Here is a 26,740-nt window from a genome sequence, read left to right on the forward strand (position 1 = left end):
GCACAAACTATTTTCTGTCACCTCAATATGTGCAGTTCTAATCTGACAGCATGATCTGAAAAAACGAACCCTGGAGGTGATCTATGACAGCGGAGACACTGACTGCTCTCTGAGGATGCATGTGCATATTCATTGGTAATCATTTAACTTTACATTTAGAATCACTACAATTCCATATCTTTTACAAATTCTTGTGACTCTTGTGCTTCTTTTTTTTAAATTACCATATGGTAATTACCATAAATTAGCCTTAATCCAGTTGACAAAAACTAATCACGATCATAAAAACAGTGAACAGAGAGGGAGAACCAGCTGAGATGTTGATCACAAAGTGGATTTGTTGGTTCTCCCTGTATCAGACTGTAGTTCAGTGAGGCACTGCTGCCACCCAGCGGACATCATGAAATTATCATCATAGCAGTCATAAGGAGGCGTTCCTGCAGCACTCGCATCGTGTGTTAAATGGTGTTTGTCATTCTGTGGAGAATAAACACCGTTTTAAGGCAGAGATATCAACAGAAAGAAAAAAGTGATGTTTATTGTCTCCAAACAGAAAAAGTGAGGCCGACATGTTTTGGAAGCAGTCCCTACCCCATAATGTCAGTTAATTAGTAAATGTGATTTGATTGATTCTGAGAGTTTGATAAGTGATACGGTTAGAAACCTCAACAGCATTAATTTGTCAGAAAACCCAAAGTTTATTATATAAGTGTAGCAACAACAACAAAACAGCCTCAGTCTGTAAAACATGGCTGACTGAAAAAAAATCAGCCACGAACTTCCAAAATGAATTTCTTTCATATTGATTAAACTTTTAAATCACTATTATACCATGGTCTGAGTGAATACTCGATTCTGATTGGCTGCAGGGTGTCCATTGAAAAGTGTTATAGGACACCTGTAAAAGAAGTTCCGGTCAAATATCCTGATTGTTCTAAATTATTGAGCTGGCTCAAACACTAGTTGGTAACCGTGGCAACAGAAACTCAGAACATACGTTAACATACGTTATTTCACAGTTTATTTATCACAACGGCAAGACAATAAAGTTTTTAAGGCGATACTGAAGCGTTACAGAAAGAGTGGGAAAGACACCAGCTTCCACCATCCTCGTATCCCTGAGTCGGACCTGGAGATAATCAGATGTTCATCTCCGCTGTCTCCCCAGACGCCCCTCGGCCACGTCAGAAAAGTGTGGTTTGACATCACCATTGACACCATTTAATGATCAGAGTGAGGCTGTTTCTTGCAATAAAAACGATTTAGGAAACTTTCTGTGGACTTTGATTCTTTGAAACAAATTTTCGCATCATCCTCTGGACAAACACGAGCGGTAAGAGGTGCACTTCTCCTCTGAAATGATACTTTGTAACGTAACATAACGTGAATCAATCATCTCACTTCCCTCCACTGATCAGGCCTAATATAAGAGCTGCGGCCGACTGAGCTGCAGGTTCTGTGGCCAGAGCTGGTTACCTTGGCAACGCGTCACAACGAGAGATATTAAATAGTCGCTCAGCTGCTTCTCGTGAAAAACTTGGGATTTTAACGGTAAAAAACAACATTGAGGAATTTATAATTGATTCAATATTTATTTTTTCGTAAGTGACCGTGGTATAAGCGGGATAATGCCCTTCGAGGTGTCCATTATCAGAAATGAATGGACGACGCAGAGGCGTGAACCGTCCCTTACTTCAGAGACATCAAATCCACAAAAAAGGAATCATACCACATTACTAAAGATCACTCTGATATGGCAATTGAACCATTGAGCTCCATCCAAAAACATGAACATATGCACTGATTGACAAATCAACCCTTTGTTATGATCTATTTAAACCTGCATTTCCAGGTTTGTGTCCAAACTTGAAAGAAATTTCTCCCTACTGGAAGAAATTGGCTTAACAAGCATCTCTGCAGCTTGATTTATTTCTGCTGCTCTCACCATCACACTTGTGTTTTTTGAAATTACAGAGCTGAGTGAATCTTTTATCGCAAACTGTACAACTGAAGGGTTTCTCCCCCGTGTGAACAGTCGAGTGTCGTCTCAAATGTCCCCTTGCTCCAAATCTTTTCCCACAAACTGAACAATTAAAGGGTTTCTCGCCAGAATGCATCCTCGTGTGCACAAACAAATGGTGTCTGCGAGTAAAACTTGTTTTACAAACTGAACATTTGAAAGGTTTTTCTCCTGTGTGAACTCTTGAGTGTACGGTCAAATTTGATCTATGAGAAAATCTTGCACCACAGACAGAGCAACTGAAGGGTTTCTCCCCTGTGTGGCTTCTCATGTGCCTCACAACCTCTCCCCTCCATGGAAAAGTTTTTTTACAAACTGAGCAGCTGAAACGTTTTCCCTCTGAATGAAGTCTCATGTGTGTAGTTAGAGAGTTTTTCTGGGGGTATCTTTTACCACAGACTGAGCAGCTGAATGGTTTCACTCCTGTTTGGATCTCGTTGTGTTTCTGCAGATGCTCGTTGTGGCCAAAGTTTGCAGCACATTCAGAGGAGCTGATTGATGTTTTTCCAGTGTTACCTTCCAGATCACTTCCAGGTATTTCATTGTTTTTCAGAGGCTTTAAACCTGACTGAGGTTCCCTGCTCGCCTCCCAATTACAACCACTGTCATCAGTCTCAGGTTCAGAGGAGTCTGAAGTCTTGTCATGAGGAGCTGGTTGCAAATGATCTGGATTAAAGTTCCTGGCTGGTTCTGATCCTCCACAGTCCTCTCCTTTAACATTTTCTGTTTTCAGATGTTCTGCAGCTCTGTTCCCTTCAGTCTGACCCTGAAGAAGCAGTGAGGATGGAGGTTTCTCTTCATCTTCTTCGTTTTTCACAGGGACAGGAGTGAATATGAACTTGGTGATATCAGCCTCCTCCAGTCTTTGAAGCTGCTCTCCCTCTGGACTGGTCCAGAGTTCCTCCTGTTCCTCTTTAATCAGAGGCAGCTCTGCTGGGTCCTCGTGGTCCAGACCAGATGTCCAGTCCTGCAGTTCAGGAGGATCCTCGTCTTTACTCACCAACAGCAGCTGGACGTCTGTGGAGGATAATCAAATACATTCACCTTTTAGAAAACTGTCATTTCCTCTAAACATTTAAACCACTGAGATGACTACTTTGCTAAATGTGTGGAGACATGTTGCACATTTCATAGAACTATTATATTCATGCACTTCATATTTTGTCAGAGCAGAATATTTTTATTGTTTCTGATATTTTTATTGCATTTACAAATATTTTTTATCTGCATGTTAGTTTAGTTTATTCTAGTATCTTTATTTTATTATTACTTTCTTATATTTCTTATTGTTTCTAACATGGGGGTTTCAGTACAAATTTCATTGACATGCTATGCTCAGTGATAATAAAGACGATCTTGAATCTTGAATAAAATAACTTCGATCAGGGTTGCTGTGACTCCACTGCCCATAACCAGTGATCATTCCACATACAAATACTACATTACTGCACAACCTGTCTGCATTATAGTTGGTCATTTTATTACTATTGGACACCAGCCTAAGACAGACTGTGTGTGTGTGTGTGTGTGTGTGTGTATCCACTGTTTATCTGTTATTATGTGTTTGCAAAGTTTCCAAGGCTTTCATTAATAATGTGTGTATTCTCTGTCTGTCTCTGCTGTCCTGTCAGTGGTTATGTGCCTGTATTGCTGCGTTGATATTTGTGCTTCTTTTCATTTATTTTAAGTGTTTCCTTTACCGAGGCAGAGGAGGGCAGCTGGTTTCCAGCAGTTTAAAGTGAGAAGAACCAGTAAAGAGTCCAAACCTGCTCTGTGTAACCGGACTTCAGGCTTGAAAACAGCGTCCAGTAGTTTCTGTTGTCGACAAACGTCCTCCTCGTACTCTGCTATCGTTCTTTCAAACTGCTCAAATATCTCTTCAGCAGCCGCAGTTAGTCGCTGCTTCACAAAAGCTCTCAGCGTTTGGACTTTAGACATTTTTACTGATTCACAGCAGCTTTTCCTCCAGACTCACTGCGTTAAAACTGTTTGTTCTCTCTGATGCGCGCTGTGCTGCTGAATTATATGACGTCACATCCGCTTGTTTCCAGCTAGCAAGCTAAGTTAGCTGCATTAGCTTCGCAGGACAACAGGATTTAATTCAAAACTTAAACATTTTAAAATAAAGAGAATAGCACAGAGTCTGTTCAGCTATCTGGACATTTTGAGTCCGTGAAAAATAGTTTGTTCTCTTGCAAAGCTACTCCGGCTAGCGCTGTGAACGAGTTCCGTCTCCGTCTATTTCCAGATTGCAAGCTACGCGAACCTTCTTTAGCACTACTGGCTAACACTAGAGGAGTCTGTGGTGAAACATCCACTTAAACAATTTATCCACACATACGGACTCCGGTGGTTCACTCCGATTGTGCATTATGGTAACAAGCGGGATACGTGACAGAAAAAGGTAGCATGTTAGCCACGGTTATTAAAATGCTTCCGGTACCACCTCTTCCTCTACCTTTTTAAAGTTTCAGGTGGGTTGCAACCGTTATCTATAAGGTCTCGTACCGCCACCTACCGGCCCAGAGTAAAAAGTAAATAATTCGTTAAATTGTGTGGTATCTCTTTCAAATATTAGGTAAATGGTCAACGGTATAAAAGCAAACTTATTTGTCATTCATTCCTAAAAAACAGCAGCAAAATGCTGTATTATATAGCACCTAAGATGACATTCCATTATTATCTGTGAACAAAATGTTTATTTAGTTTCTAACTTTTATTGTGAGCGAAAATAGCTTGTATTGCTGAGGTGCACTGTAGAAAATCATATTTAATATCAGCACGAAATTATCATGTTTAGTTTATACTGGAATGCACAGAACCATGCTATAATAGCACTGTAATGTGAAAATGTAGTTATATTAGTCTGTTGTGAAGAGGGAAAATGCTTCCGAGCTGGACGACTGAATGCTTGCAGGTGAACAACACACTGCTGACGTTGACTATGTGCTGCTGATTTTCATACCAGCTCCACGATCATTAGTCCTGTGTGGCCGTGCCGTCCTTCCTGTGCCGTAGACAGAAACACGGTCTGATGTAACCTTTTCTGTTGTTGTTGTTGGAATTTCCTCCATTCTGTTTCCCCATTTCCCTAACGGTGTTACTAAAGGGTCAGTCCTGGGTCCATTATTGTTCTCCATTTATATGTTGTCTTTGGGTCAGGTCATTACTGAACATAATGCACAGCGCTATTGTTATGCTGCTGACACCCAGTTACTCTATATGTCTGCTTATGATCTAATCATAGCAGCCTGCCCAACTTACCGCCTGCTTTTCTGATATCAACTGCTGCACTTCTTAAACTCAGTGATGAGAAATTGAAATGATCTTGTTTGCAACACAAACTTCTTTCAGTCATATTGTCTGCAGTCCTGGAGCCCGATCGCACAACATTAAGCAAACTGCAAGAATTCAAACAAAACAAAACCTTCTACACAGTTCTGTCCATGCCTTTGTTTTCTCCCTTCTAGATTTCTTCACTGCTCTCTAAATAAGGTTTTATCTAAGTATGAATTTTATTTCTTATTCATATATATTTGGTTATTGTTTTTAGCTTTTTGTGAAGCACTTTGTATTGTTATTATTAATTGTTATTAACAGTCAATTTAATCATGTACTATTACACACAGAAAACATGTTGACCTTCAAATGCCCACAAAACTGAGTTCGACCAAAAGCAGCCATCATCTGCTCCTCGCAGTATATTCGAGCTGCTGCAGCCTACTCATATTTGAAACGCTACAGACAATTGTGTGGTTTCTCTGAGGGAGACTCTCCACAGGATTCCCAAACTGCCACAAGGGGAGCCTTGTGCTTACACGGGATGAAAAGTGAATGGCTGTGATTGCCACAGCCTCTAGTTTACTCACTTATAATATTGGTGAGGTAATCATGGTCTCACCCCATGTACAAGCATCCCACCAAGTGCACCTGGCCACAAAATGACCAAAGGTGCATTTGACACACTCCGGACATACTGGGCAGGGTGAACTTGACTGAGATGTGGCTCAGACCTCAGTGTCTGAAACAACTAAACCCACTGACACCACGTGGAATAAAAGCATAGAGAAAGTTCTGACATGTTGAATAAAATACCACAAAGTGGTAATCAGCCCAGAAACGCTGTAGTCTGTATGTTTATGAAGTTTTTTTTTCCTTCCTGCAGATTTAAACATCTTCTATCTTATGGATCATATTTTTTATCCTGCAGTAATATTATTTTCATGCAAGTTTCAGATTTATTTATAGAAAATGTACATCTCTCAGTTTATTCTAAACATTAATGTCTATGCAGCGCCCCCTACTGAAAACATTTACACATGCATGACTGACCAAGTATTTTTGAAGTCAAGTAAATAACAAGTGTACTGTTAACCATTAAAGAAAGTTATAATAACAGTGAGGGAGGCTCGAGGACAAAAGTTTTCAGTTAATCTGCTAAATCGGCACTTTAGAGAGTACCATCAATAACCTCGTCAATCCCCCCAAAACAACAGTCTCATCTCCAGCTGCGTTTAACGTTGCTTTCTTTATTGACACGATAAAAACTGAACATAGATAACTCTGATAACTGAACTGTTTTACACCCACATCACATCAGAACCGTCTCCAGTGTCTCACGTATGGGCATGGCCTGACCCTGCCCCCACTAAACCTTTGAAAGAGATAATCGCACCTCATCTGCTCAACATTATAAACTTTTCCATTCTGAAAGAGGGCACATTGGATCCACATTGTTTTCCAAAGCTACACAGTACAGAACCAGCTCTCCTTCATGTTCCACCAGAGGCCACTGCGTGTTCTCGGGTGCAGCCTCTCAGCTTTGGAACAGTCTTCCCCTCAGTGTGAGATCAACTGCTTTAAAACTCACTTTTGCAAGTTGGACGACATTTATCAGTTTTATCTTTTTCCATGATCACATCGGCTTCATATTTCCTCCTCATATTATTATTTCACAAGGTTTTATTGGCATTTCTCTGTCAATACATGTTTAAATTGTGCTCGCTTTAATATCAGCCGGACTGTAAAAATGTTTGGAAGCTGTGTAAAACACAAATTATACAAAATGTGATAACTTGCTAATACTTTCTGACATCTACTCAACGGAAAACATTCTGTAAATATCTGCTTATTCTGAATCTGATGCAGCAACACGTTTCAAACACGTTGGGACAGGAGCAACTAAAGACTGGGAAAGATGTGGAACGCTCCAAAAACACCTGTTTGGATCATTCCACAGGTAAACAGGTTTAAATGGCCAAACCCTCAGTGCTATGAACAGCCTACTGAGCACAATACTGGCTGACTTGATAGCAAATGCTGGATTAAACTGCACTCCTTCTGTGGTTTGTCGGACCTCTTCCCTGCTCTCACAGGATTGTTCACAATTGTGTCGCAGCCTAAAGGCAACATTCGGCTCTGCAAACTCAATCCTCAAAATCTACGAAAACTCCGGCTCCTAAAGCCCAAACGAGTCCAATTCCGGACAAACTCTTTCGACGCGGCTCGCTGGGGTTTTGTTCAGTCGCTGCTCAGCCGCCTCCTGCTTCACCTCCTGCCATCAACACACTTGTGGTTTTTGACCTGTGAATGCCAGGTGAATCTTTTGTCACAAATACTGCATTTGAATGGCTTCTCCTCGGTGTGGAGGGCCATGTGTGTGGTCAAATTAGCCTTTTTAGAAAATTTTTTACTACAAACTGAGCAGATAAATGGTTTCTCCCCCGTATGGACTCTCATGTGATTCACCAATGTGCAACGCAGACTAAAACTTGTATTGCAAACTGAGCAGGTGAACGGCTTCTCTCCGGTATGAACTCTTACGTGGGTGGTCAGATTGGATCGCTTGGTAAACTTTTTACCACAAAACGGGCACGTAAATGTTTTTCCTTCTGTATGACATTTCATATGGATCTGCAGATGGTCCTTGGTGCCAAATCTTTTACCACACTCAGAGCAGCTAAAATACTTTTTGGCCGTATTACATCCCATATCATTGTGTATCAGAGTATTTAAACCTGACTGAGGGTCCCTGCTCTGCTTCAAGCCACAAATCCTGTCTTCAGTCTCAGAGGAGAGGGATGTTTTATTATCAGCTGGTTGGAAATGATCTGGATTAAAGCTCCTGGCCGGTTCTGATCCTCCACAGTCCTCTCTGTCAGCTCCTGTTTTTAAAAGCTCTGCATCTCTGTTCTCTTCTGTTTGACTCTGGTGAAGCTGTGAGGACTGAGCCTTCTCCTCATCATCGTCTTCACTCTTCACAGGGACAGAAGTTAACGGGAAGGTGAAATCAGCCTCCTCCAGCCCTCGAAGCTGCTCCCCCTCCTGACTGGTCCAGAGCTCCTCACGTTCTTCTTTAATCTGCGGCGTCTTTGGGTCCTGGTCCAGACTGGGGCTCCACTGTTGCTGAGGAGGAGGAGGAGGATCCTGTTTCATCGCCGAAATCTCAGGAAACACTGAAAAACACAAACACACAAACATCATGCACACGCACCACGAACAATGATCATTGTTTCCTGAATATTTTACAGTACATTGAGACGCCCCCTGAAACCTGGTTCTGTATTGAAACTGGTTCTGAATGTGGTTCTGTTGTAAATTACAGTTGTGAGTGCAGCCACTGTGTCTTTTTAGCCATAACTTTGGAGGCTAATAACAACCTGTTCTTCTGGATCTTCTCATCTTTCTACATGAGCGCTACAGTGATCATCTTCTAGTGTTCACATCGTAAGTCTGATGTTATAACAATGCCAACTTCTCCTGTCAGGAGGACACAAGTTTGTTTTAATGAGAGTCGGATGATGAAATAAGCGCAGTTGTTTTGATGCAGGTCTCGACAGCGATGTTTTGTCATCGCAAGAAACGATTACTCTATAAACGGAATAATTTGGCATCTGGTAATAACGACAATAATATCATTAATATCATCTTCTGACATGAAAAGGATGAAGCTTGTGGTTGATAAAAGCCTCCACACCTGCTGGTTTTTCTGTGGACGCCGCAGCGTCCTGCAGCCTCCTGCTCTGCCGGCCGAGCTCCTCCTCGTACTCCGCGATCGTTCTCTCGAACAGCCCAAATATCTCCTCGGCAGCCGCGGTTAGCCGCTGGTTGACAAAAGCTCTCAACATTTGGACTTTGGACATCATCGAACACGTACACCAACTTTTTTCCCTCAAGACGAACCGAGTTAAAAACAGTCCACAGCTACGCGCGCTGCTAACTTACGTCCCCGTCAGTTTACCTCAAGTTAGCGAGCTAAGCTAACCTCAGCACAGCGTTGTAGACGAGCGTGAGCAGACCGGAAGTTAAAACAATCAGAAAAACCTGAACACGGTTTCCTGTCGCTGTTTTAAAAGAGGTTTTAAAGGGAGGAACATCGATTATGAAGCTTTCTAGCTGCCGGACGCCGCCATCCTCATCATCATCATCCTCCTCTTCTTCTTCTTCTTCTTCTTCTTCTTCTTCTTCTTCTTCTTCGAGGTTTTACGGCAGCTGACATCCAAAATGTTGCATTACTGCCACCTTCTGGTTTTACGCTCCACATTTATCCATTTAAAGGGGAGATGCTGTGTACATCCTCGAGTTTCCCTGGCTGTAAAGCTCACTGATTTCTTCTTCTCTGGCCACACATTGTCCTCCTGTGCTCTTTTGCAGCAGCTTGCTCTTTATTCCTTCCTCCCTCCTCACTCTGTTTTTTCTGTCTTGCCGACTTAACTGTCTCAGCATGAGAACTTTTCTTTCACCCTTCTCTGTTGCACCGCCACCTCTTTCTTTGAACTCTGATCACCTCCACAGTTACAGCTCTTTGGCTCCGCTCCCTCGCCACATTTTAAAAACTCCATGCTCTCCCCCCCATCAAGCACATCTTCTTTTTCCTTTGCCCAAACTCCTGGTTATTGAAGCACCTTATAGGTTTTGGAGTGTATTCTCTTACACTATATCTGAGGAATCTCCTTTGGCAGAAGCTTTTCCTCGAATTCTATCATGATAGTTTCAGTCTCCTTTTTATTATCATTATTATTATTTCGTATTGCCTCCTATTAGTAGGTTTCCATCTCCTATAACTTTCACATATTTCACTTGTCCAACTTGCACTACAATGTTTTTTGGTAACTTAAGCAGGTCAAACGTCTTTACACCTCCTTCTCCCTCAAATCTTACGACAACTTTAAGCAGCCCTGCCTTCTGGTGCTTCTCCTCTCCTTCGCTTCCCTCGCTTCCCCACCCACCTGCCCTAGAGTCTTTGTTTTTCCAGCTCTTACGTCTACCCACTCATCTTCCCCCTCTCAGCACCTCTTCCACTCTCTCCCTCCTCTCATCTTCTTCTTCACCATCGGTCTCCCTCCCTTCTATCCTGTGAGAGATGGCAAGGAACAAGAATATCGATCTGGACCTATACAGGCCATCAGTCGGTATTCATTCATCAGATTTAAAGGTCGTCCTTTTTCGACATGCAGAAGAAATGTTTTGACATACATGAGAATCCACACGGGGAGAAACCCGTCAGTTGTTCTGTTTGTGGTAGAAGATTTGCAATACGATCAAATTTGAGTTTCAGTAAAAGAAGCACTTGATCCAAACACATGAGAACACGAGACTTGCCTGTCCACAAGTGTGTTGGTGAGAGCATCAGGAAAAAGCTGAGAAGTGAATAAATGCTGATTGAGGCTTTTTTTTTCTGTTCATAAACTGTGATACAGACTCCAAAATAAGTCAAGTTTCATTAGGAGATGAAACCATGTGATCATTTTAATTCTGTTTGTGTGTGTGTGTGTGTGTCTATGTTGTTTGTGGCTTGCATCACCTCAAATAACACCATTTATTCCTCATTTAATCGACTGGCCTGGTCTTAAATTGACCTCTCATCACGTCTAAAACACAAACACTTGATTCTTAAATCCTAAAATTAAATCACAATTCTTCAGGGCAGCTTTGATTTTTCACATTTCAGCTGCGGATGTGTTGGATTTACTCAGCTGCCTTTAAAGAATCGGCTCAGATTTCTCCAGCCTGTTTTCGTACAGTTCTCAGATGCTGTATGTATGTTCTGAGGTGTTCTTTGCTGTAATCATTCTTCAAGCGGGCATCTTCATCCTTTGTTTCGTCATGGCGACAAACCTCCAACAAACCACCTTTTGTAGAAAAATGACTGTAAACCTGGAAGACCCCCCCCCCCCACATGATTTGTCTTTATTTAGACTGCTGAAGCCGCAGATGAACTCATCCTGAACATTTGTTGAGTCATTTTCTGACTCCTGTCTCTCACATTGTAGTCGTGTTAGAAATGGATCAAACGGATCTTCAGCTCGATCTTTATTATTTCTAAATAGATATCCGAGATGACAGAGTTCCTGCTTGACAATTTCTATCGCTAATTGAATTGAAAGACTCAGTAAAGTCAGCAGCAACACGTTTTGGTTTGTGTGGAATATCTGAAGATGAAGACGGAGGAGGAGGAGTGAAACCGGAAGCAGTCGTGCTGCGTCTGGCTAACATGATAACGTGTTCCGTCAGTATCCCGGTCGTTACCACAACATACAAACGGGTGAACCACCACAGTCTGTTTGTGTGGAATAACTTCTTTAAATGGACTCCGTGCGAACCTTCGAGATGTTAGCATAAATGCTAAAAGAAGTTAGCGGAGCTTGCTAGCAGGAAACAGTCTGAGACAACGCTAGCTGGAGAAGCTTCGATAGAGACCAAATTGTATTTTTCATGGACCCAAAATGTCCAGATGAACCTGTCTGAACAGACTCTGTGCTGTTCTCTTCATCCGAAGATGTTTAAAGTCGGAATTAACTCCTGTTGTCCTGCGAAGCTAATGCAGCTAACTTAGCTTGCTAGCTGGAAACAGACGGATGTGACGTCTGTAATTCATCAGAGAGAAGAAACAGTTTTAACGCAGTGAGTCTGGAGGAAAAGCTGCTGTGAATCAGTAAAAATGTCTAAAGTCCAAACGCTGAGAGCTTTTGTGAAGCAGCGACTAACTGCGGCTGCTGAAGAGATATTTGAGCAGTTTGAAAGAACGATAGCAGAGTACGAGGAGGAAGTTTGTCGACAACAGAAACTACTGGACGCTGTTTTCAAGCCTGAAGTCCGGTTACACAGAGCAGGTTTGGACTCTTTACTGGTTCTTCTCACTTTAAACGTCTTATCAATGCTTTAAAAACAAGCAGCAACATGATAAAATAAACAGGTTTGCTGTTGTGTGGTTGCTTGTGACAAGTTAAAGCCTTGCAGCGGTGTTTTGAATGAGCTGCAGTGTTTGGATGAAGGCTGAGCTGAGGTCAGCACTCAGAGAGCACACAGCTGACAGAAAAAAGCTTGAAAGCAGATGTTTTTTATGGCAGGTAATAAAGAAGTTCAATATAGTGCAGGTTTATATGTTAAAAGACTACCTTGAAAATACATGCTTATTCTTTACGTATATTAGTGGTGACACTTAAAATTTGGTTCAATCTGTATAAATTCACTGCGACCTGAAAGTGAAGCAGGTATTTAGAGGAACGATCAAATCCAATCAGAGTATGCTGACGTCATGCAGTGTTTCCACACTGTTAAACTTTATAATTCATATACAGACAGACCATAGACAGCACGAAGTTAACGGGCACATTTACTCTCTGATTTATCTATCACTCAATATTGAATAATGTACAATGAAAAAGAGCCAATATTTTTTGAACCACCTAAAGGCTGGAAGACAATTCAGGTGAACAACTCCACCAAATGATATGATTGTGGAACACTTGTTTCACTTTGGTGGCTCTGTCTTGTGTTTCTTGGTCAGGGCCTTCTCAAAAGCAAGTTAAATGTACTTTTGGGAGTGTGATCGGCTTCATTTTTAGTCGTTGAACACATTTTTGAAGTGGGAAAATATCTCTCACGGCCTTTTACTGTAACTATTACATCTGATGATGCATGAAACCCAAACTTTCAACAATGAAAACGTTGTCTTTCATTCTTTTAGTACCCTGCACTGGCAAAAGTGCATTTCTTCCGTGGGAATAAATTTCAAAACTATCCAGGAGTACCTGTGTTGTTTTATCCACCTGAGTGAGACCATCAGGAATTCTGTCACTTAATTCAAGATGAGGGTTGGAGGAAGGGAAGCTAAGAGATGCACAACTGCCTGGTAGCAAAAATGGCGATCGTGGTGGTGGAGGAGATGGAGAGATGGCACAGTGGCAGCTGTACGTGTCCCTGCTGCAGCTGCTAGCTTGGTGGTAACATCAGCACTAGTTCCACTTTCTTATGTCAATTTCCACAAACAAAAACAATTGATAATACTTAAACCAATCTCCAGAAAACTTGTGTGCTGCGTGTGTTGCAAGATAGTTGACTACAAAAGAAATGTGACTAAAACACACACACTGATATACATATATATAGAAAAATGTTCACTCCATATTGGTGGGTCTCATCATCACTATCAGTTTTGTAGATGCAGTGTTTTCCATGTTCTGGTTTAGAATCACAGCTGCCTTGATCGCAGTAATTTTATAGCCTTTCTGTTTCACAGTGTTTCACAGTGTTTCACAGTGTTTCACAGTGTTTCTCAACATTTTTCCACACATTTAGCAAAGTAGTGGTGTCAGTGGTTTAAATGTTTAGAGGAAATGACAGTTTTCTAAAAGGTGAATGTATTTGATTATCCTCCACAGACGTCCAGCTGCTGTTGGTGAGAAAAGACGAGGATCCTCCTGAGCTGCAGGACTGGAGATCCAGTCTGGACCAGGAGGACCCAGCAGAGCTCCCTCTGATTAAAGAGGAACAGGAGGAACTCTGGACCAGTCCAGAGGGAGAGCAGCTTCAAAGACTGGAGGAGGCTGATATCACCAAGTTCATATTCACTCCTGTCCCTGTGAAGAGTGAAGAAGATGATGAAGAGAATTCGTCCTTACAGCTTCATCAGAGCCAAACTGAAGTGAACAGAGAGTCAGAACATTTGAAATCAGAATCAACCAAGAACTTTAATCCAGATCATTTACAACCAGCTCCTCATGACAAGACTTCAGACTCCTCTGAACCTGAGACTGATGACAGTGGTTGTGATTGGGAGGCGAGCAGGGAACCTCAGTCAGGTTTAAAGCCTCTGAAAAACAGTGAAATACCTGGAAGTGATCTGGAAGGTAACACTGGAAAAACATCAATCAGCTCCTCTGAATGTGCTGCAAACTTTGGCCACAACGAGCATCTGCAGAAACACAATGAGATCCAAACAGGAGTGAAACCATTCAGCTGCTCAGTCTGTGGTAAAAGATACCCCCAGAAAAACTCTCTAACTACACACATGAGACTTCATTCAGAGGGAAAACGTTTCAGCTGCTCAGTTTGTAAAAAAACTTTTCAGTGGAGAAGAGATGTTGTGGCGCACATGAGAAGCCACACAGGGGAGAAACCCTTCAGTTGCTCTGTCTGTGATATAAGATTTGCTCGAAAGGAACATCTGAGAAGACACTCGACCGTCCACACGGGGGAGAAACCCTTCAGTTGTACAGTTTGTGGTAAAAAATTTGCACGAAAGTCACATCTGAGACGACACTTGACTGTCCACACCGGGGAGAAACCATTCAGTTGCAGCGTTTGTGATAAAAGATTCACTCAACTGGCTTATATGAAAAAGCATAAGTGTGCTGGTGAGAGCAGTGGAAGTAAATGAAACTGCAGAAGGATCGCAGCATTGAAGGCAGGTTTGGCTCTGATCATTTCAAAACTGTGAAGGACTCTAATAAGTTGTGCCTCATTTTGTCATGTAAGGTGAAACCACATGATCATTTTAAGTCTGTTTTTATTTGTGTCTACCTTTTTTCTTCCTGAAACTGTGCTTTTTAGGATTACATGTAGGGCTGTGAACCAAACCAGTTGCTTATCTGGATAACCAAGATAACCAAGTAAACTTTGTGGTGCTTGTTAGCTTTGAACAGATTGTTCACTGAAAGCGGCTCACGCAGAGTCTTTAAAAAGAAAAAAGTTTTTGTTAATGTCAGCAGTGTGTTAGTCCCAATCTCACAACTTTCTGGAGTCCTTTGGTTTTACTTTTTACAAAGGCTCAGTTTTCTGAAACAGTTTGTAACTGTTTGTTTGTTGGGGACTATTTTCAGCAGCAGACTAATCTACATTTTGTGCTGTAGTGACTGTTTGTGGCAGAAGGACGGTGTGTGATTGAGTCAAAATAAACTACAGTGTGTGTGTTCATGGTGATGAAGACACATGTCAGCCGGTGCAACAGGTGCAATATTTCTTCAATATCCTGCTATTTTGACATCACATCCAGAACGCTGCTCAAAATCACTTCTTATTTCCAGGATTGACTGACTTTCATTGGTGCTTGTGGACTGGTCCCCTTTGCCTTTACTCCTGTACTACCTGGAAGTGCAGGCCGATTCATTCCTGAAGCCTTGACTGCTAGCTGGTCTCTGAAATAGCTAAACCTCGTCATTACTGTTTGTGGACGCCGCCTGCCAGCATACCTACAGTTACAGGACGGCTAAAGCAGGAGCTCAAGGACAAGGAAGAGCTAATCCTGGTGTTTGCCCAAGCCAAACATCTGTCTGCACTGGGAAGGAGCTAAGGTTTACTCTGAAACAGACTCTTAAAGATGTGTGAGCTGCCTAGGTTTTTTGTCTGACGTCCAACTTTCCACTGTCTGTTTTACACCCACACCATTCAGCCATTGTAAGACTGAATTTGCTTCTGTTATCATCTTCCTCGTGTACTGGATGGGCTGGATTTTTGGACTCTCTGAAGCAGCTTCTGAAAACACATCTTTCCAGGTCTTTTCATGGATCTTCATTCTGAGCTTTGTTTTTTGTTGTGCTTGTCGTCTGGTCCGCCTCTCACTGTGCTGTGTTTTATATTGTATTTTTACCTTATTTCTTCGTTCATGTTTTTTCTATTGTGTGTCGAGCACTTTGTAGCTATGTTTTAAAAAGCGCTGCATAAGTAAAGCTGAAGTCTGAGGCTGATAAAAAACACTGCTCCATATTACTGTGCACTGAACAGACTTTGTGTGTATGTGGGCCTCTAAATAGTAAAGAAATGGTTAAAAAAATATTAAAGTTACAAAATGCACAGAAGACACAGGAATGATCTTCAAATATTACACTATCCCAGTATTTTAGTTGTAGAGTTATTGTGAATTTTTAACAGAAAAAAACATGGAAGACACTTTAAATTACAGAACTGGGATGAACTCTGCTGTCACAAAAAAAAAAAAAGAAAAAAGACGCATACATGGTCCAGCTTTTTCACACATCCTTCAGTCCTGTTTCACATGGGCACGAGTGGGTGCATCTCAATTCTCTTAATTGTCATTTCCTCGATCCTCGCTCGAACCATAAGTACTTCTGGTCTTTCATCTTGCCGGCCGTCCCAAAGCTCTTATTTCTGCTCTGAGGAGCGAGGACACGTGGGTGCATCTGGCACATGAAGGATGCAGCACTGCAGCAGGTTCGCAGATGGATGGACTGAGGTAATCGAGAGCATGACGGTCTAAGCAGCTCCGCAGCATAATCAGAAACTAAAAACAAAAAATAAAAACTTACCTCTCTGAAACTTAATTTGTAGCTCTTAGGAGAGATTGATCAATTTGACAATAGTAACCGACAACGCCACCCCAGGAATTTCACCTGGAGAATTATGCTAACCCTTTCCACAGTAGTTAAAGCACACAAGTTCGTGTTACTGATGAAGGCTTGAGACTGGGTCCAGTGTAAATATTAAGTTAATTTATTTAACAATTTATTTTGAGTTTAACACAGTTCATCAATAACATTGTTATGCACACACATACATTCACGCACTCACACCTATACCAACCCAACAAAATAAACACAAAGGCAAATAACTAAATTGGGCTTAACTCATGGTTAAACTAATGAACCACACAAATTAACAAAACTCAACCCACGCAAACAAAACGAAACGGTCAAATAACCCACAGCAGATAAGCAAAGATAATCAGAAATAATCTCGAATTCATCAAAAATAATGAACTAAAACAAACATGCAAACCAACCAAAGAAAAATGATAATAAAGAAGAAGTAAAGCAAACAAACATGCAAAGCAATCCAAACGTCAGGCAAAGAAATAAGATAATAGCTATCAAAGGTAACTAAGCCCCAATATACATGTGACACAATTAAAAGAGAAGCTATTATTAATAAAAATCAGCCCATGGTTGATTATATTTTAAGATATGCACAGCCCAGGATAAGAACGGCAACCACCCTAATGAGTGCCAGCAACAGCAATGTTAGAGATATGAAAGGCGTTCTTTATACAACGAAAGTAGGCACGTATAATGAAAACTTCAACACAGAATGGGTTTAGATTACTTAAGTTCACCCTCTTTCGATCACAACTGAATATGATTTGTTACCCCACGTGTTCATACTGCCTCTACATGACTCCTTGTGTTTAAACTGGTATTTGAATAAGTTGATTTTTGCATTTTGTGTTTTTTTTATGTTCACTCTCAGTTGACACTCTGTATAACCACCTTGTGTTAAATAAAGGGAAAACAAGAAGAGGAAGAAAAAGAAGACGGCTCATCTCCTGTTAGCAAACAGTGCTAGCGGAAGTTAGCGTAGCTTGCTAGCAGGAAGCCACACAGCGCTAGCTGGACAAGCTCGGCTAGAGACCAAACTGTAGTTTTCACGGACCCAAAATGTCCAGGTGAAACTGTATGGACAGACTCCGTGCTGTGCCGTTCGATTGAAAATACTGTTTCTCCTGTTGTCCTGCGAAGCTAATGCAGCTAACTTAGCTTGCTAGCTGGAAACAGACGGATGTGACGTCATGTAATTCCGCAGCACAGCGCGCATCGGAGAGTTCAAACAGTTTTAACGCAGTGAGTCTGGAGGAAAAGCTGCTGTGAATCAGTAAAAATGTCTAAAGTCCAAACGCTGAGAGCTTTTGTGAAGCAGCGACTAACTGCGGCTGCTGAAGAGATATTTGAGCAGTTTGAAAGAACGATAGCAGAGTACGAGGAGGAAGTTTGTCGACAACAGAAACTACTGGACGCTGTTTTCAAGCCTGAAGTCCGGTTACACAGAGCAGGTTTGGACTCTTTACTGGTTATTTTAATCATTAATAGATATAAATACAAAGGCAAAGTGACATCTGTGTATCTGTGCGGTGAAGTAAAGTGTGACAGCGACGAGGTTTAGAGCTCAAGCGGTCAACGGTCTTGCCGCCTGCAGGCTGAAGTTGTCCCTGATCCTAGTGGCTCAGGACCAGATGCTGTGGTCAGTCAGCAGAGCAGTTTGCAGCTGGGCTGATTCGGATCTTTCATGATGCAGTTGGCCTTCTTTTCCTGTTGCTGTACTGAGCAGTTTTCAGCACCTTCTGTGGAGCTGTGCCACTTTCTCATGGGATCTGACAGCGACCGTTGGTGCCACCATGCGTCTCTGTTGCGTCTCTGTTCTTCTCATTTGGAACATTAAAGCTTCCATGAAAGAAAGTTAGTTTTACTGTTTTGAGTCAAGTGTTGTGTTATGTGAGGCAGTTAGTTTTGCTTGTAGGGAAGTCGAAAACAAGCAAATATGATGAAGTATGGAACAGTTGATAGATAGATAGGATAGATAGACAGACAGACTTCATTTATCCCAAGCTGGGACATTTCAGTGCAGCAGCAGCATTACACACAGTGAAATAAGTGAAAAATTGAGAAATAACACTATAAAGAACAAACTATACATAATAAAATATCAAAATAGCGAGCAGTAAAAAGATTTTATACATAATAATAAAATAGCAAAATAGTAAACAGTAGTAATTAAAAAAATATTGCACAAAAAAGAACATCTGCAGCAAATGGCAGTGTGTGGAAAATAAAGTGTACCGTGACTGTAAGCATAACACAGTGAAAAAAGTGAAAATTTGTGAAATAGGACTATAAAGAACAAACTATACAGAATAAAGTGTCAAAATAGCGAGCAGTAAAAAATTACATAAATAATAATAAAATATCAAAAGTAGAAAACAGTAGTGATAAGATGTATTGTATATATATATTTTAATATGGTTATTTCAAACTCCTTAATTGAATTTACAGAACAGTTACTGCGCAGTGATTTAAAACTACAAGACTGAAGCTGTTGGCTGTATCACCCAGCCCTTATTACCATACTGTTAGACGATTTGTTTACACCAGTTGGACCTACATTTCATTTTCAGTAAAGGAAACTGGGATTATGTGACTCAGTGTGGCGGCTCAAGAGGGAGCTCATGACAGACAGCTGGGATTGTGAAAATATTCAAAAAAGCAGCACAATCACATGTGTGTTTGTTTTAATAAATTAAATTTTATAATCACACAGCTTTAATTGAACTGAATAAGTTTCACTGAGAGCTTTATTTAAACTCAGGATGAGTGGGTTTATAACATGAGCCTGGAGTCACTGCTGCCTTGACCAAAGTCATTTTATTGTGTTTCTGCACATTATTCTTGAACTTGAGCTTGAAATACTTCCAAAATATTTTCTACAAAATGTGCAACATTCCTCCAAAGTCGTGGTTTAAATGTTGACAGGAAATGACAAATGTTTCATTGTCCTCCACAGACGTCCAGCAGCTTTTGGTGAGTCAAGACGAGGATCCCTCTGAGCAGCAGGAGGACCCACCAGAGCTGCCACACATTAAAGAGGAACAGGAGGAACCCCGGACCAGCCAGGAGGGAGAGCAGCTTGGAGGGCTGGAGGAGTTCACATTCAGTCCTGTCCCTGTGAAGAGTGAAGAAGATGATGAAGAGAAACCTCAGTCTTCACAACTTCATCAGAGCCAAACGGAAGAGGACAGAGATGAAGGACATTTGGAAACAGGAGCTGATGGAGAGGACTGTGGAGGATCAGAATCAGACAGGAAGTTTGATCCAGATCATTTACAACCAGCTCCTCATGACAAGACTTCAGACTCCTCTGAACCTGAGACTGATGACAGTTGTGATTGGGAGGAGAGCAGGGAACCTCAGTCAGGCTTAAAGCCTCTGAAAAACAGTGAAATACCTGGAAGTGATCTGGAAGGTAACTCTGGAAAAACATCAACACAACACCTGCAAAAACACGACAGAATCCAAACAGCAGCGAAACCATTGAGTTGCTCGGTTTGTGGTAAAGGATACCATCGGAAGAAATCCTTCAGGAAACACGTGAGACTTCATTTAGATGGAAAAAGTCTCCACTGCCCGGTCTGTCAAAAAGCTTTCGAGTGGAGGAGCGATATTGTGAGGCACATGAGAATCCACACGGGGGAGAAACCCTTCAGCTGTTCTGTCTGTGGCGTAAGATTCGTACAAAGCTCATCTTTGACGGCACACTTCAGAGTTCACACGGGAGAAAAACCTTTCTCATGCTCCATTTGTGAAGAACGTTTCAGTCTCAGAAACAATTTGTACGAACACGTGAGAATGCATAATGGGGAGAGACCGTTTCATTGTTCAGTCTGTGGTAAACGATTTGGAACGAGGAGAAATCTGAGACGACACCTGGCTGTCCACTCAGGGGAGAAACCGTTTAGTTGTTCAGTCTGTGGGAAAAGATTCGCACTGAATGATATTCTGAGACAACACCTGGCTGTCCACACAGGGGAGAAACCGTTCAGTTGCACAGTTTGTGGCAAAAAATTTACTCGACTCCATACTTTGAAGAAACACAAGTGTGCTGGTGAGAGCAGCAAATGAAAATGAAGCTGCAGAGATTTTGTTTTGTTTGTTCCAGTAGAGTTGAGGTCCTGAGGGCAACACTGATCAGTTCTAAACTGTGATACAGATAAAAGTCGCGCTTCATCTTAAGCCACGTGATTGTTTTTATTCTGTTTTTATTTGTATCATCATTTTGTTGTTTTCTGGGAGCTGTGCTTTTTTATATTACATCCACTGTATTCATTGATTTAAAGGTTATTTAAATAGTCTGCTTATTTAATGGTCTTGAATTGATCTCTCATGTCTCATCTCTCACAAACGCTCGATTCTTTAGAAAAACGACTGTAAACCTGGAAGACCCCCACATGATCTGTCCTAACACAGACTGCTGAAGCTCATCCTGAACTTCAGAATACATTTTTATTCTAAGTACTGTGGATTTTGTTACATTGTAGTTGTGTCACAAATGGATCAAAGCTTCCTGAAGTGGATCTTTAGAATTCCTTATATCAGAAATAAAAGTGTTTGTACTTGACGTCATCAGTCATGAAGCTTTTTTTTAATTTAATTGAAAGCAGGTATACTTTTCTGCTTCAGTTGAATACAAATATGAAGTGGTAGGCAGTATATTTAGTTTTTGCATGTGTGAGTAAGTATACACTGTATATGTGTGTCTCCACCCTCAGCAACAGCTCACACGTGCATGAGAGTCTGCCTGCGTCTCTGTGCCACTGGATCAGAGACTCTCACCAACAGGCCTCAGCTGGTGAGAATAGGTAACATCACATCATCCCCTCTGGTCCTCAGCACGGGCACACCACAGGGCTGTGTGCTCAGCCCCGCCCTCTTCACCCCGTTCTCTCACGACTGTGCTGCCATCCACCCCACCAACACAGTCGACGACACTACAGTAGTCCAGACCAGAGGGGATCTTTTTGCTGAAAGCTTAGATCAACATTTGTACAAAATATTCTCAATCGCCCCAAGATTTGCAGTTTTAATCTGATATGAGCTGAAAAAACAAACCTTCCAGTTAGTTTACAGGAAACCGAATAAAATGTAAATGGCTCATTTCTTCATCAGCAGCAGAAACACCCTGAGATTTGTAAGAATTATTTTAAAAGCACTTGGAATCTGAAAGATTTAGTTAATGTCAGCACACATTCACACTGTAGCAGAGGATATTTACTGTGGTCTGTTGGAAACCCAGAGTACACCAAGCTCATTGACTTTAATAAAGTCTCTCAGACATTAACTAGTGATTCCATGAGTTTGGCACAACAGGGACAATACTTGCTGAAAGCAGTGAGAACAGTACTGCAGAGACTCTTTCCAATCCTGAGGGACGGCAGTCGTGATATGAGAGGTGTTGAAAATCCATCAGTTCATCTGGAATCATCAACAGACAAAATGGCCATCAGGAACACACAAACATTTTAGAATCAGTAGATTTAGGGCCTTTAATTGAATAAAATCTGAATCATAGCAGAGGGTGGAGCAACACAGGAAGTTATCGAACATGACACCAACAGTCGCTTCTGTACAAAGCTCCCTCTTTATGCTTCCTGAGCCTGGGTGGAGGAATTTGTCTTTGTAGTCACATGGAGGTTTGTTGCCACAACAAAACAAACTGCAGTAAACAGGGCTGCACATCGTCGCTATAGGTGTTTGAAATCATGCCTCCGTGTACCAATCATCAACAGTCATCGGTCATCAATACATACTGATTACGTTTGTGTCGACACATTTGATTCGATGAAGCGACCGACTGTTACAGATGTCTAAAATACAACAGACATTGAGCAGCTGCTCTGACCTTCAGCCACCAACAAAGAAACGTCAAACTGAAACCAGAGAAGAAGAAAAGACTTGTATCTGAGACACGGCTCCATGACGTGAAGCGAACAATCAGCACAACAAAATGTGGTGCAAGATTCATCGTTCACATCCGCATCTAGAAGACAAACAGGTGTTTCACATTCATCATCTATTACACGGTAAACACAAACAGAGTAAGAGGCACGGGAACGTGGCAAGCTAATGCTAACAAGCAAGCTAGTCAGGCTGAGAAGTCCAGTCACCCACTTGTTAAACTGTGAATCAGGTCGGATGAAGAACAAGTTCTGTTTCATGTTTTTCTGAACGCACTCGTCCTCTGTCTTCTATGCCGAGGATGTTAGCTTCATCGCAGCAGCTCAGACTCGATGTAAGAGCCGTCTCTTCTGCCGCCTTTGAGCTGTGCAGCATGTGAGAGGAGATTCTGAAATCTCACCAGAATAAAAACCAAGTCCAGATCTCGTCAGTCACAGTCTGTCTCTCAGCCCTGATGCTCATTCACCTGTCAAAGATGACATCAGAGACATGAGACCCAAAGCCAGCTGACCTGTGGACAGACACAACGAATCTGAGACTCAACCAGACATAAAGAGAGATCAATTCAAGACCCAGAGAGCCAGTTAAATTAGAAAGAAATGGTGTTATTGGGAAGTAAGTCAGGTCATTTCTTTTAGAAATCTTATGACACATGTTGACCATCGTGCTGTACAGGTGACAAAACACAATTTTAATTCATTTTAAATCAATGAATACATGTGATGCATAGTTACTGGACAACAATTAAATAACCTAACACAGATAAAACAGAATAAAAATAATCTTGTGCCTTCATCTTCACTGGAAAGATGAAACATGACTTCGGTGGAGTTGGTATCACAGTTTTGAACTGATCCGTGTTCAGCCGAATGTTGCCCTCTGTGCTTCAGTCCTGCCTGAAAAAGGCAGCTCAGCTTATTTACTTTGTGACTGCGGCTTCATTTTCTTTTGCGGCTTCTCACCAGCACACTTGTGCTTTTTGAGAATCTGACGCCGAGTGAATCTTTTATTACAAACACTGCAACTGAATGGTTTCTCCCCCGTGTGGACAGTCATGTGTCGTCTCAGATTATCATGCAGTGCAAATATTTTCCCACAAGCTGTGCAACTGAATGGTTTCTCTCCCGTGTGGACAGCCGAATGTCGTATCAAAGTTGCTTGTCGTGAAAATCCGTTCCCACACAGTGAACAAATGAAGCGTTTCTCCCCCGTGTGGACAGTAAAGTGTTGGTTGAGATGTGATTTTTGTCCAAATAGTTTGCCACAAACTGGACAAGTGAAGGGTTTCTCCCTTGTGTGGATTCTCATGTGTGTCGGAATGTCTCCTCTCCATGGAAACGCTTTTTTACAGATTGGGCAGCTGAATGTTTTTTCTTTTGAATGAAGTCTCATATGATTACTGAAGGTTTTCCTGTGGTGGTATCTTTTACCACACACCAAGCAACTAAACGGTGCCACTGTTTGTCGTCTCTGCAGGTTTCCCATGTGGCCAAAGTTTGTAGCAGAGGAGCTGATCGATGTTTTTCCAGAGTTACCTTCCAGATCACTTCCAGGCTTTAAGCCTGACTGAGGTTCTCTGCTCTCCTCCCACTTACTACAACTGTCATCAGTCTCAGGTTCAGAGGAGTCTGAAGTCTTGTCATGAGTAGCTGGTTGTAAATGATCTGGACTAAACTTCCTGTCTGGTTCTGATCCTCCACAGTCCTCTCCATCAGCTCCTGTTTTCACATACTCTGCATCTCTGTCCTTTTCCGACTGAGGTTTCTCTTCATCATCCTCTTCACTCTTCACAGGGACAGGACTGAATGTGAACTCCTCCAGCCCTCCAAGCTGCCCTCCCTCCGGACTGCTCCAGGGTTCCTCCTGCTCCTCTTTAATGTGTGGCAGCTCTGGTGGGTCCTCCTGGTCCAGACTGGGACTCCACTCGTCTTGACTCACTAAAAGCTGCTGGTCATCTGTGGAGGACAATGAAACACATACACGTTGGTGGTAGCGCAGGAGGACACGTCACTGAGAATGACAGGTGAAATAAAAATACATGGACTTAACCGATTTAGGAGGCCTCAAAGTACGATATGTGTGATTAGGTATTGCGAACTGTGCCACTGGTATGAAATGGTTTACTTTTAGGTCTACTCCTCTATTCCACACGTCACATGATAAGGTTTTCACCTTGATCCGTCCCGTGTATTTCTGTTGAGCTGCAGTTGTGAAGACCTCTGCTGTGACACAGCATTAGCATGTGAGTGTACAACACTTGTGAAACATGAAATTATGCAGCTGGAGTACTGTCTGTCTTCTCACAGCTGTCATATCAGCTTCAGTTTTGTAAAAAACGAGCCTTAAACTTGATTAAATAGTTTACATGTGACTGTACGCGGTCTGAATTAACAACAAAGAAACACAAATTTCATTCATGCAGCTTTTTTTTTCCTTGGCCCCAAAACAGGATATATTTTGGTGCGTCAGAGTCAACAAGAAAAAGATGATTTGTTGTGAAACAGGATACGCCATTAAAACATCACAACAAGTCTTAAATGTAACGTTCTCACACACGCACATACTCTGAAACACTTCTGATGTTCCGTTTAAAATCTAATTAAGAGACGTTTTTTGTGGTCCTTGAAAAACATGAATTCTCCTCATGTTTTGGCGGAAAAAACCTTAAAATCCCGAGCAGGAAGTGACTTCTTGTTATTCGAAGGTTCCATCTGCATTTGACCCGATCCAAAAAAAAAAACAAAAACAAAAATCATTTACACATCTGAGAGGATTTTATCCACACACACACACACACATCCATAGATTTATGTATACATATAAATATATACACAAACATATTACATATATGAATGTCTTCATACTCGTTTGTACTTTAGTGGGTTATTTTTGTACAAACTGTTGTTGGAGAAGCCGAGAACTCAGCCCTTCATTGTTACTGGCTGCTTCAATGTAATTATTGCACATGTTGCTGGTTTCCAGCAGTTTCCAGTGAGAAGAACCAGTAAAGAGTCCAAACCTGCTCTGTGTAACCGGACTTCAGGCTTGAAAACAGCGTCCAGTAGTTTCTGTTGTCGACAAACTTCCTCCTCGTACTCTGCTATCGTTCTTTCAAACTGCTCAAATATCTCTTCAGCAGCCGCAGTTAGTCGCTGCTTCACAAAAGCTCTCAGCGTTTGGACTTTAGACATTTTTACTGATTCACAGCAGCTTTTCCTCCAGACTCACTGCGTTAAAACTGTTTGTTCTCTCTGATGAATTACATGACGTCACATCCGTCTGTTTCCAGCTAGCTAGCTAAGTTAGCTGCATTAGCTTCGCAGGACAACAGGAGTTAATTCAAATCTTAAACATTTTAAAATAAAGAGAATGGCACAGAGTCTGTTCAGCTATCTGGACATTTTGTGTCCGTGAAAAATAGTTTGTTCTCTTGCAAAGCTACTCCGGCTAGCGCTGTGACCGAGTTACGTCTCAGACTACTTCCTATTAGCAAGCTAGGCTAACGTCCTTTAGCACTGTTGGCTAACAGGAGATGAGTCTGTGGTGAAAGTTTACATGGAGTCCCCTTAAACAATTTATCCACGCAAACAGACTCTGGTGGTTCACTCCGACTGTCTCTTACGGTAACAGGAAAAGCTAGCAACAGACGCAGTTTAGAAACGTTGCTATACAGCATCTCTGCTAGGAGGTTCTTCTTCTTCTTCTTCTTCTTCTTCTTCTTCTTGGTCTCATGGCGGATTGCAACAGGTACCTATAAGTTATATACCGCCGCCTACTGTACCGGAGGATGCAGTATGACATACTGTCCCTGACTTCTTTACATGAGGTAAATAAAGCAACAGTCATGTGACAGTTTTAATAATAGCTTAAGAAAACTGAAGCAAACAAACAAAATACTATCATACTATATTGTATTTTTAAAAAATACACATTTTATAATCTGCTTCAAATATTCCACGGTTGCTTTCTGTGTCCTGAACCCTCTGCTGTTGTTCCCACTAGGTCCCGCTCCCTTCCTGTTGTTATAGTCATACCGATGTTTTTGGCTCTACACTCTCAATATTGCATGTTCATATGTCATGCTGTGTAAAAATGGTAACTTGTGAAGTAACTAAAGCTGTCGGATAAATGTAGTAGAGTTAAAAGAAACAATATTTCCCTCAGAGATGTCGTGCAGTAGAATTTAAAAGTAGCATGAAAAGAT

At 41.6% G+C, this 26,740-nt stretch overlaps 5 protein-coding genes and 1 long non-coding RNA gene across 6 annotated transcripts; 3 read left to right on the forward strand and 3 right to left on the reverse strand.

Annotated features, from left to right (window-relative positions):
• Positions 1-42: 42 nt before the first annotated feature.
• On the forward strand, positions 43-2,901 carry LOC121619240. Its single transcript, XR_006007518.1, has 3 exons — positions 43-135; positions 2,472-2,554; positions 2,754-2,901. It is a non-coding gene; the product is annotated as an uncharacterized LOC121619240 (long non-coding RNA).
• LOC121619140 (zinc finger and SCAN domain-containing protein 2-like) lies at positions 688-26,232 on the reverse strand. The gene is made up of 3 exons (XM_041954762.1): positions 25,753-26,232; positions 3,787-3,983; positions 688-3,037 (listed from the first exon to the last, which is right to left on the reverse strand). Exons 2-3 carry the CDS (start codon positions 3,956-3,958, stop codon positions 1,902-1,904), a joined length of 1,308 nt encoding a protein of 435 aa, XP_041810696.1. The 5' UTR covers positions 3,959-3,983; positions 25,753-26,232; the 3' UTR covers positions 688-1,901.
• LOC121619149 (zinc finger protein 287-like) lies at positions 6,549-9,442 on the reverse strand. The gene is made up of 2 exons (XM_041954772.1): positions 8,997-9,442; positions 6,549-8,475 (listed from the first exon to the last, which is right to left on the reverse strand). The coding sequence occupies exons 1-2, from the start codon at positions 9,163-9,165 to the stop codon at positions 7,568-7,570; spliced, it is 1,077 nt and encodes a 358-aa protein (XP_041810706.1). The 5' UTR covers positions 9,166-9,442; the 3' UTR covers positions 6,549-7,567.
• LOC121619146 (zinc finger protein 436-like) lies at positions 11,536-15,982 on the forward strand. The gene is made up of 2 exons (XM_041954769.1): positions 11,536-12,132; positions 13,684-15,982. The coding sequence occupies exons 1-2, from the start codon at positions 11,961-11,963 to the stop codon at positions 14,679-14,681; spliced, it is 1,170 nt and encodes a 389-aa protein (XP_041810703.1). The 5' UTR covers positions 11,536-11,960; the 3' UTR covers positions 14,682-15,982.
• LOC121619143 (zinc finger protein 135-like) lies at positions 17,866-21,192 on the forward strand. Its single transcript, XM_041954765.1, has 2 exons — positions 17,866-18,083; positions 19,589-21,192. Exons 1-2 carry the CDS (start codon positions 17,912-17,914, stop codon positions 20,701-20,703), a joined length of 1,287 nt encoding a protein of 428 aa, XP_041810699.1. The 5' UTR covers positions 17,866-17,911; the 3' UTR covers positions 20,704-21,192.
• On the reverse strand, positions 21,912-25,759 carry LOC121619144 (gastrula zinc finger protein XlCGF28.1-like). The gene is made up of 2 exons (XM_041954767.1): positions 25,556-25,759; positions 21,912-24,491 (listed from the first exon to the last, which is right to left on the reverse strand). Exons 1-2 carry the CDS (start codon positions 25,725-25,727, stop codon positions 23,452-23,454), a joined length of 1,212 nt encoding a protein of 403 aa, XP_041810701.1. The 5' UTR covers positions 25,728-25,759; the 3' UTR covers positions 21,912-23,451.
• Positions 26,233-26,740: the final 508 nt, after the last annotated feature.

The sequence above is a fragment of the Chelmon rostratus genome, chromosome 16 (genome assembly GCF_017976325.1).
Source record: "Chelmon rostratus isolate fCheRos1 chromosome 16, fCheRos1.pri, whole genome shotgun sequence".
NCBI classification, from domain to species: domain Eukaryota; kingdom Metazoa; phylum Chordata; class Actinopteri; order Chaetodontiformes; family Chaetodontidae; genus Chelmon; species Chelmon rostratus.

Coding starts and splice junctions, on each gene's coding strand:
- LOC121619140 (XM_041954762.1), bottom strand. CDS start 3,958: ATGTCTAAAGTCCAAACGCTGAGAGCTTTTGTGAAGCAGCGACTAACT. Junction 3,038..3,786: donor AGTCCGGTTACACAGAGCAG/GTTTGGACTCTT, acceptor TATCCTCCACAG/ACGTCCAGCTGCTGTTGGTG.
- LOC121619149 (XM_041954772.1), bottom strand. CDS start 9,165: ATGATGTCCAAAGTCCAAATGTTGAGAGCTTTTGTCAACCAGCGGCTA. Junction 8,476..8,996: donor GTCCACAGAAAAACCAGCAG/GTGTGGAGGCTT, acceptor TGTGTTTTTCAG/TGTTTCCTGAGATTTCGGCG.
- LOC121619146 (XM_041954769.1), top strand. CDS start 11,961: ATGTCTAAAGTCCAAACGCTGAGAGCTTTTGTGAAGCAGCGACTAACT. Junction 12,133..13,683: donor AGTCCGGTTACACAGAGCAG/GTTTGGACTCTT, acceptor TATCCTCCACAG/ACGTCCAGCTGCTGTTGGTG.
- LOC121619143 (XM_041954765.1), top strand. CDS start 17,912: ATGTCTAAAGTCCAAACGCTGAGAGCTTTTGTGAAGCAGCGACTAACT. Junction 18,084..19,588: donor AGTCCGGTTACACAGAGCAG/GTTTGGACTCTT, acceptor TGTCCTCCACAG/ACGTCCAGCAGCTTTTGGTG.
- LOC121619144 (XM_041954767.1), bottom strand. CDS start 25,727: ATGTCTAAAGTCCAAACGCTGAGAGCTTTTGTGAAGCAGCGACTAACT. Junction 24,492..25,555: donor AGTCCGGTTACACAGAGCAG/GTTTGGACTCTT, acceptor TGTCCTCCACAG/ATGACCAGCAGCTTTTAGTG.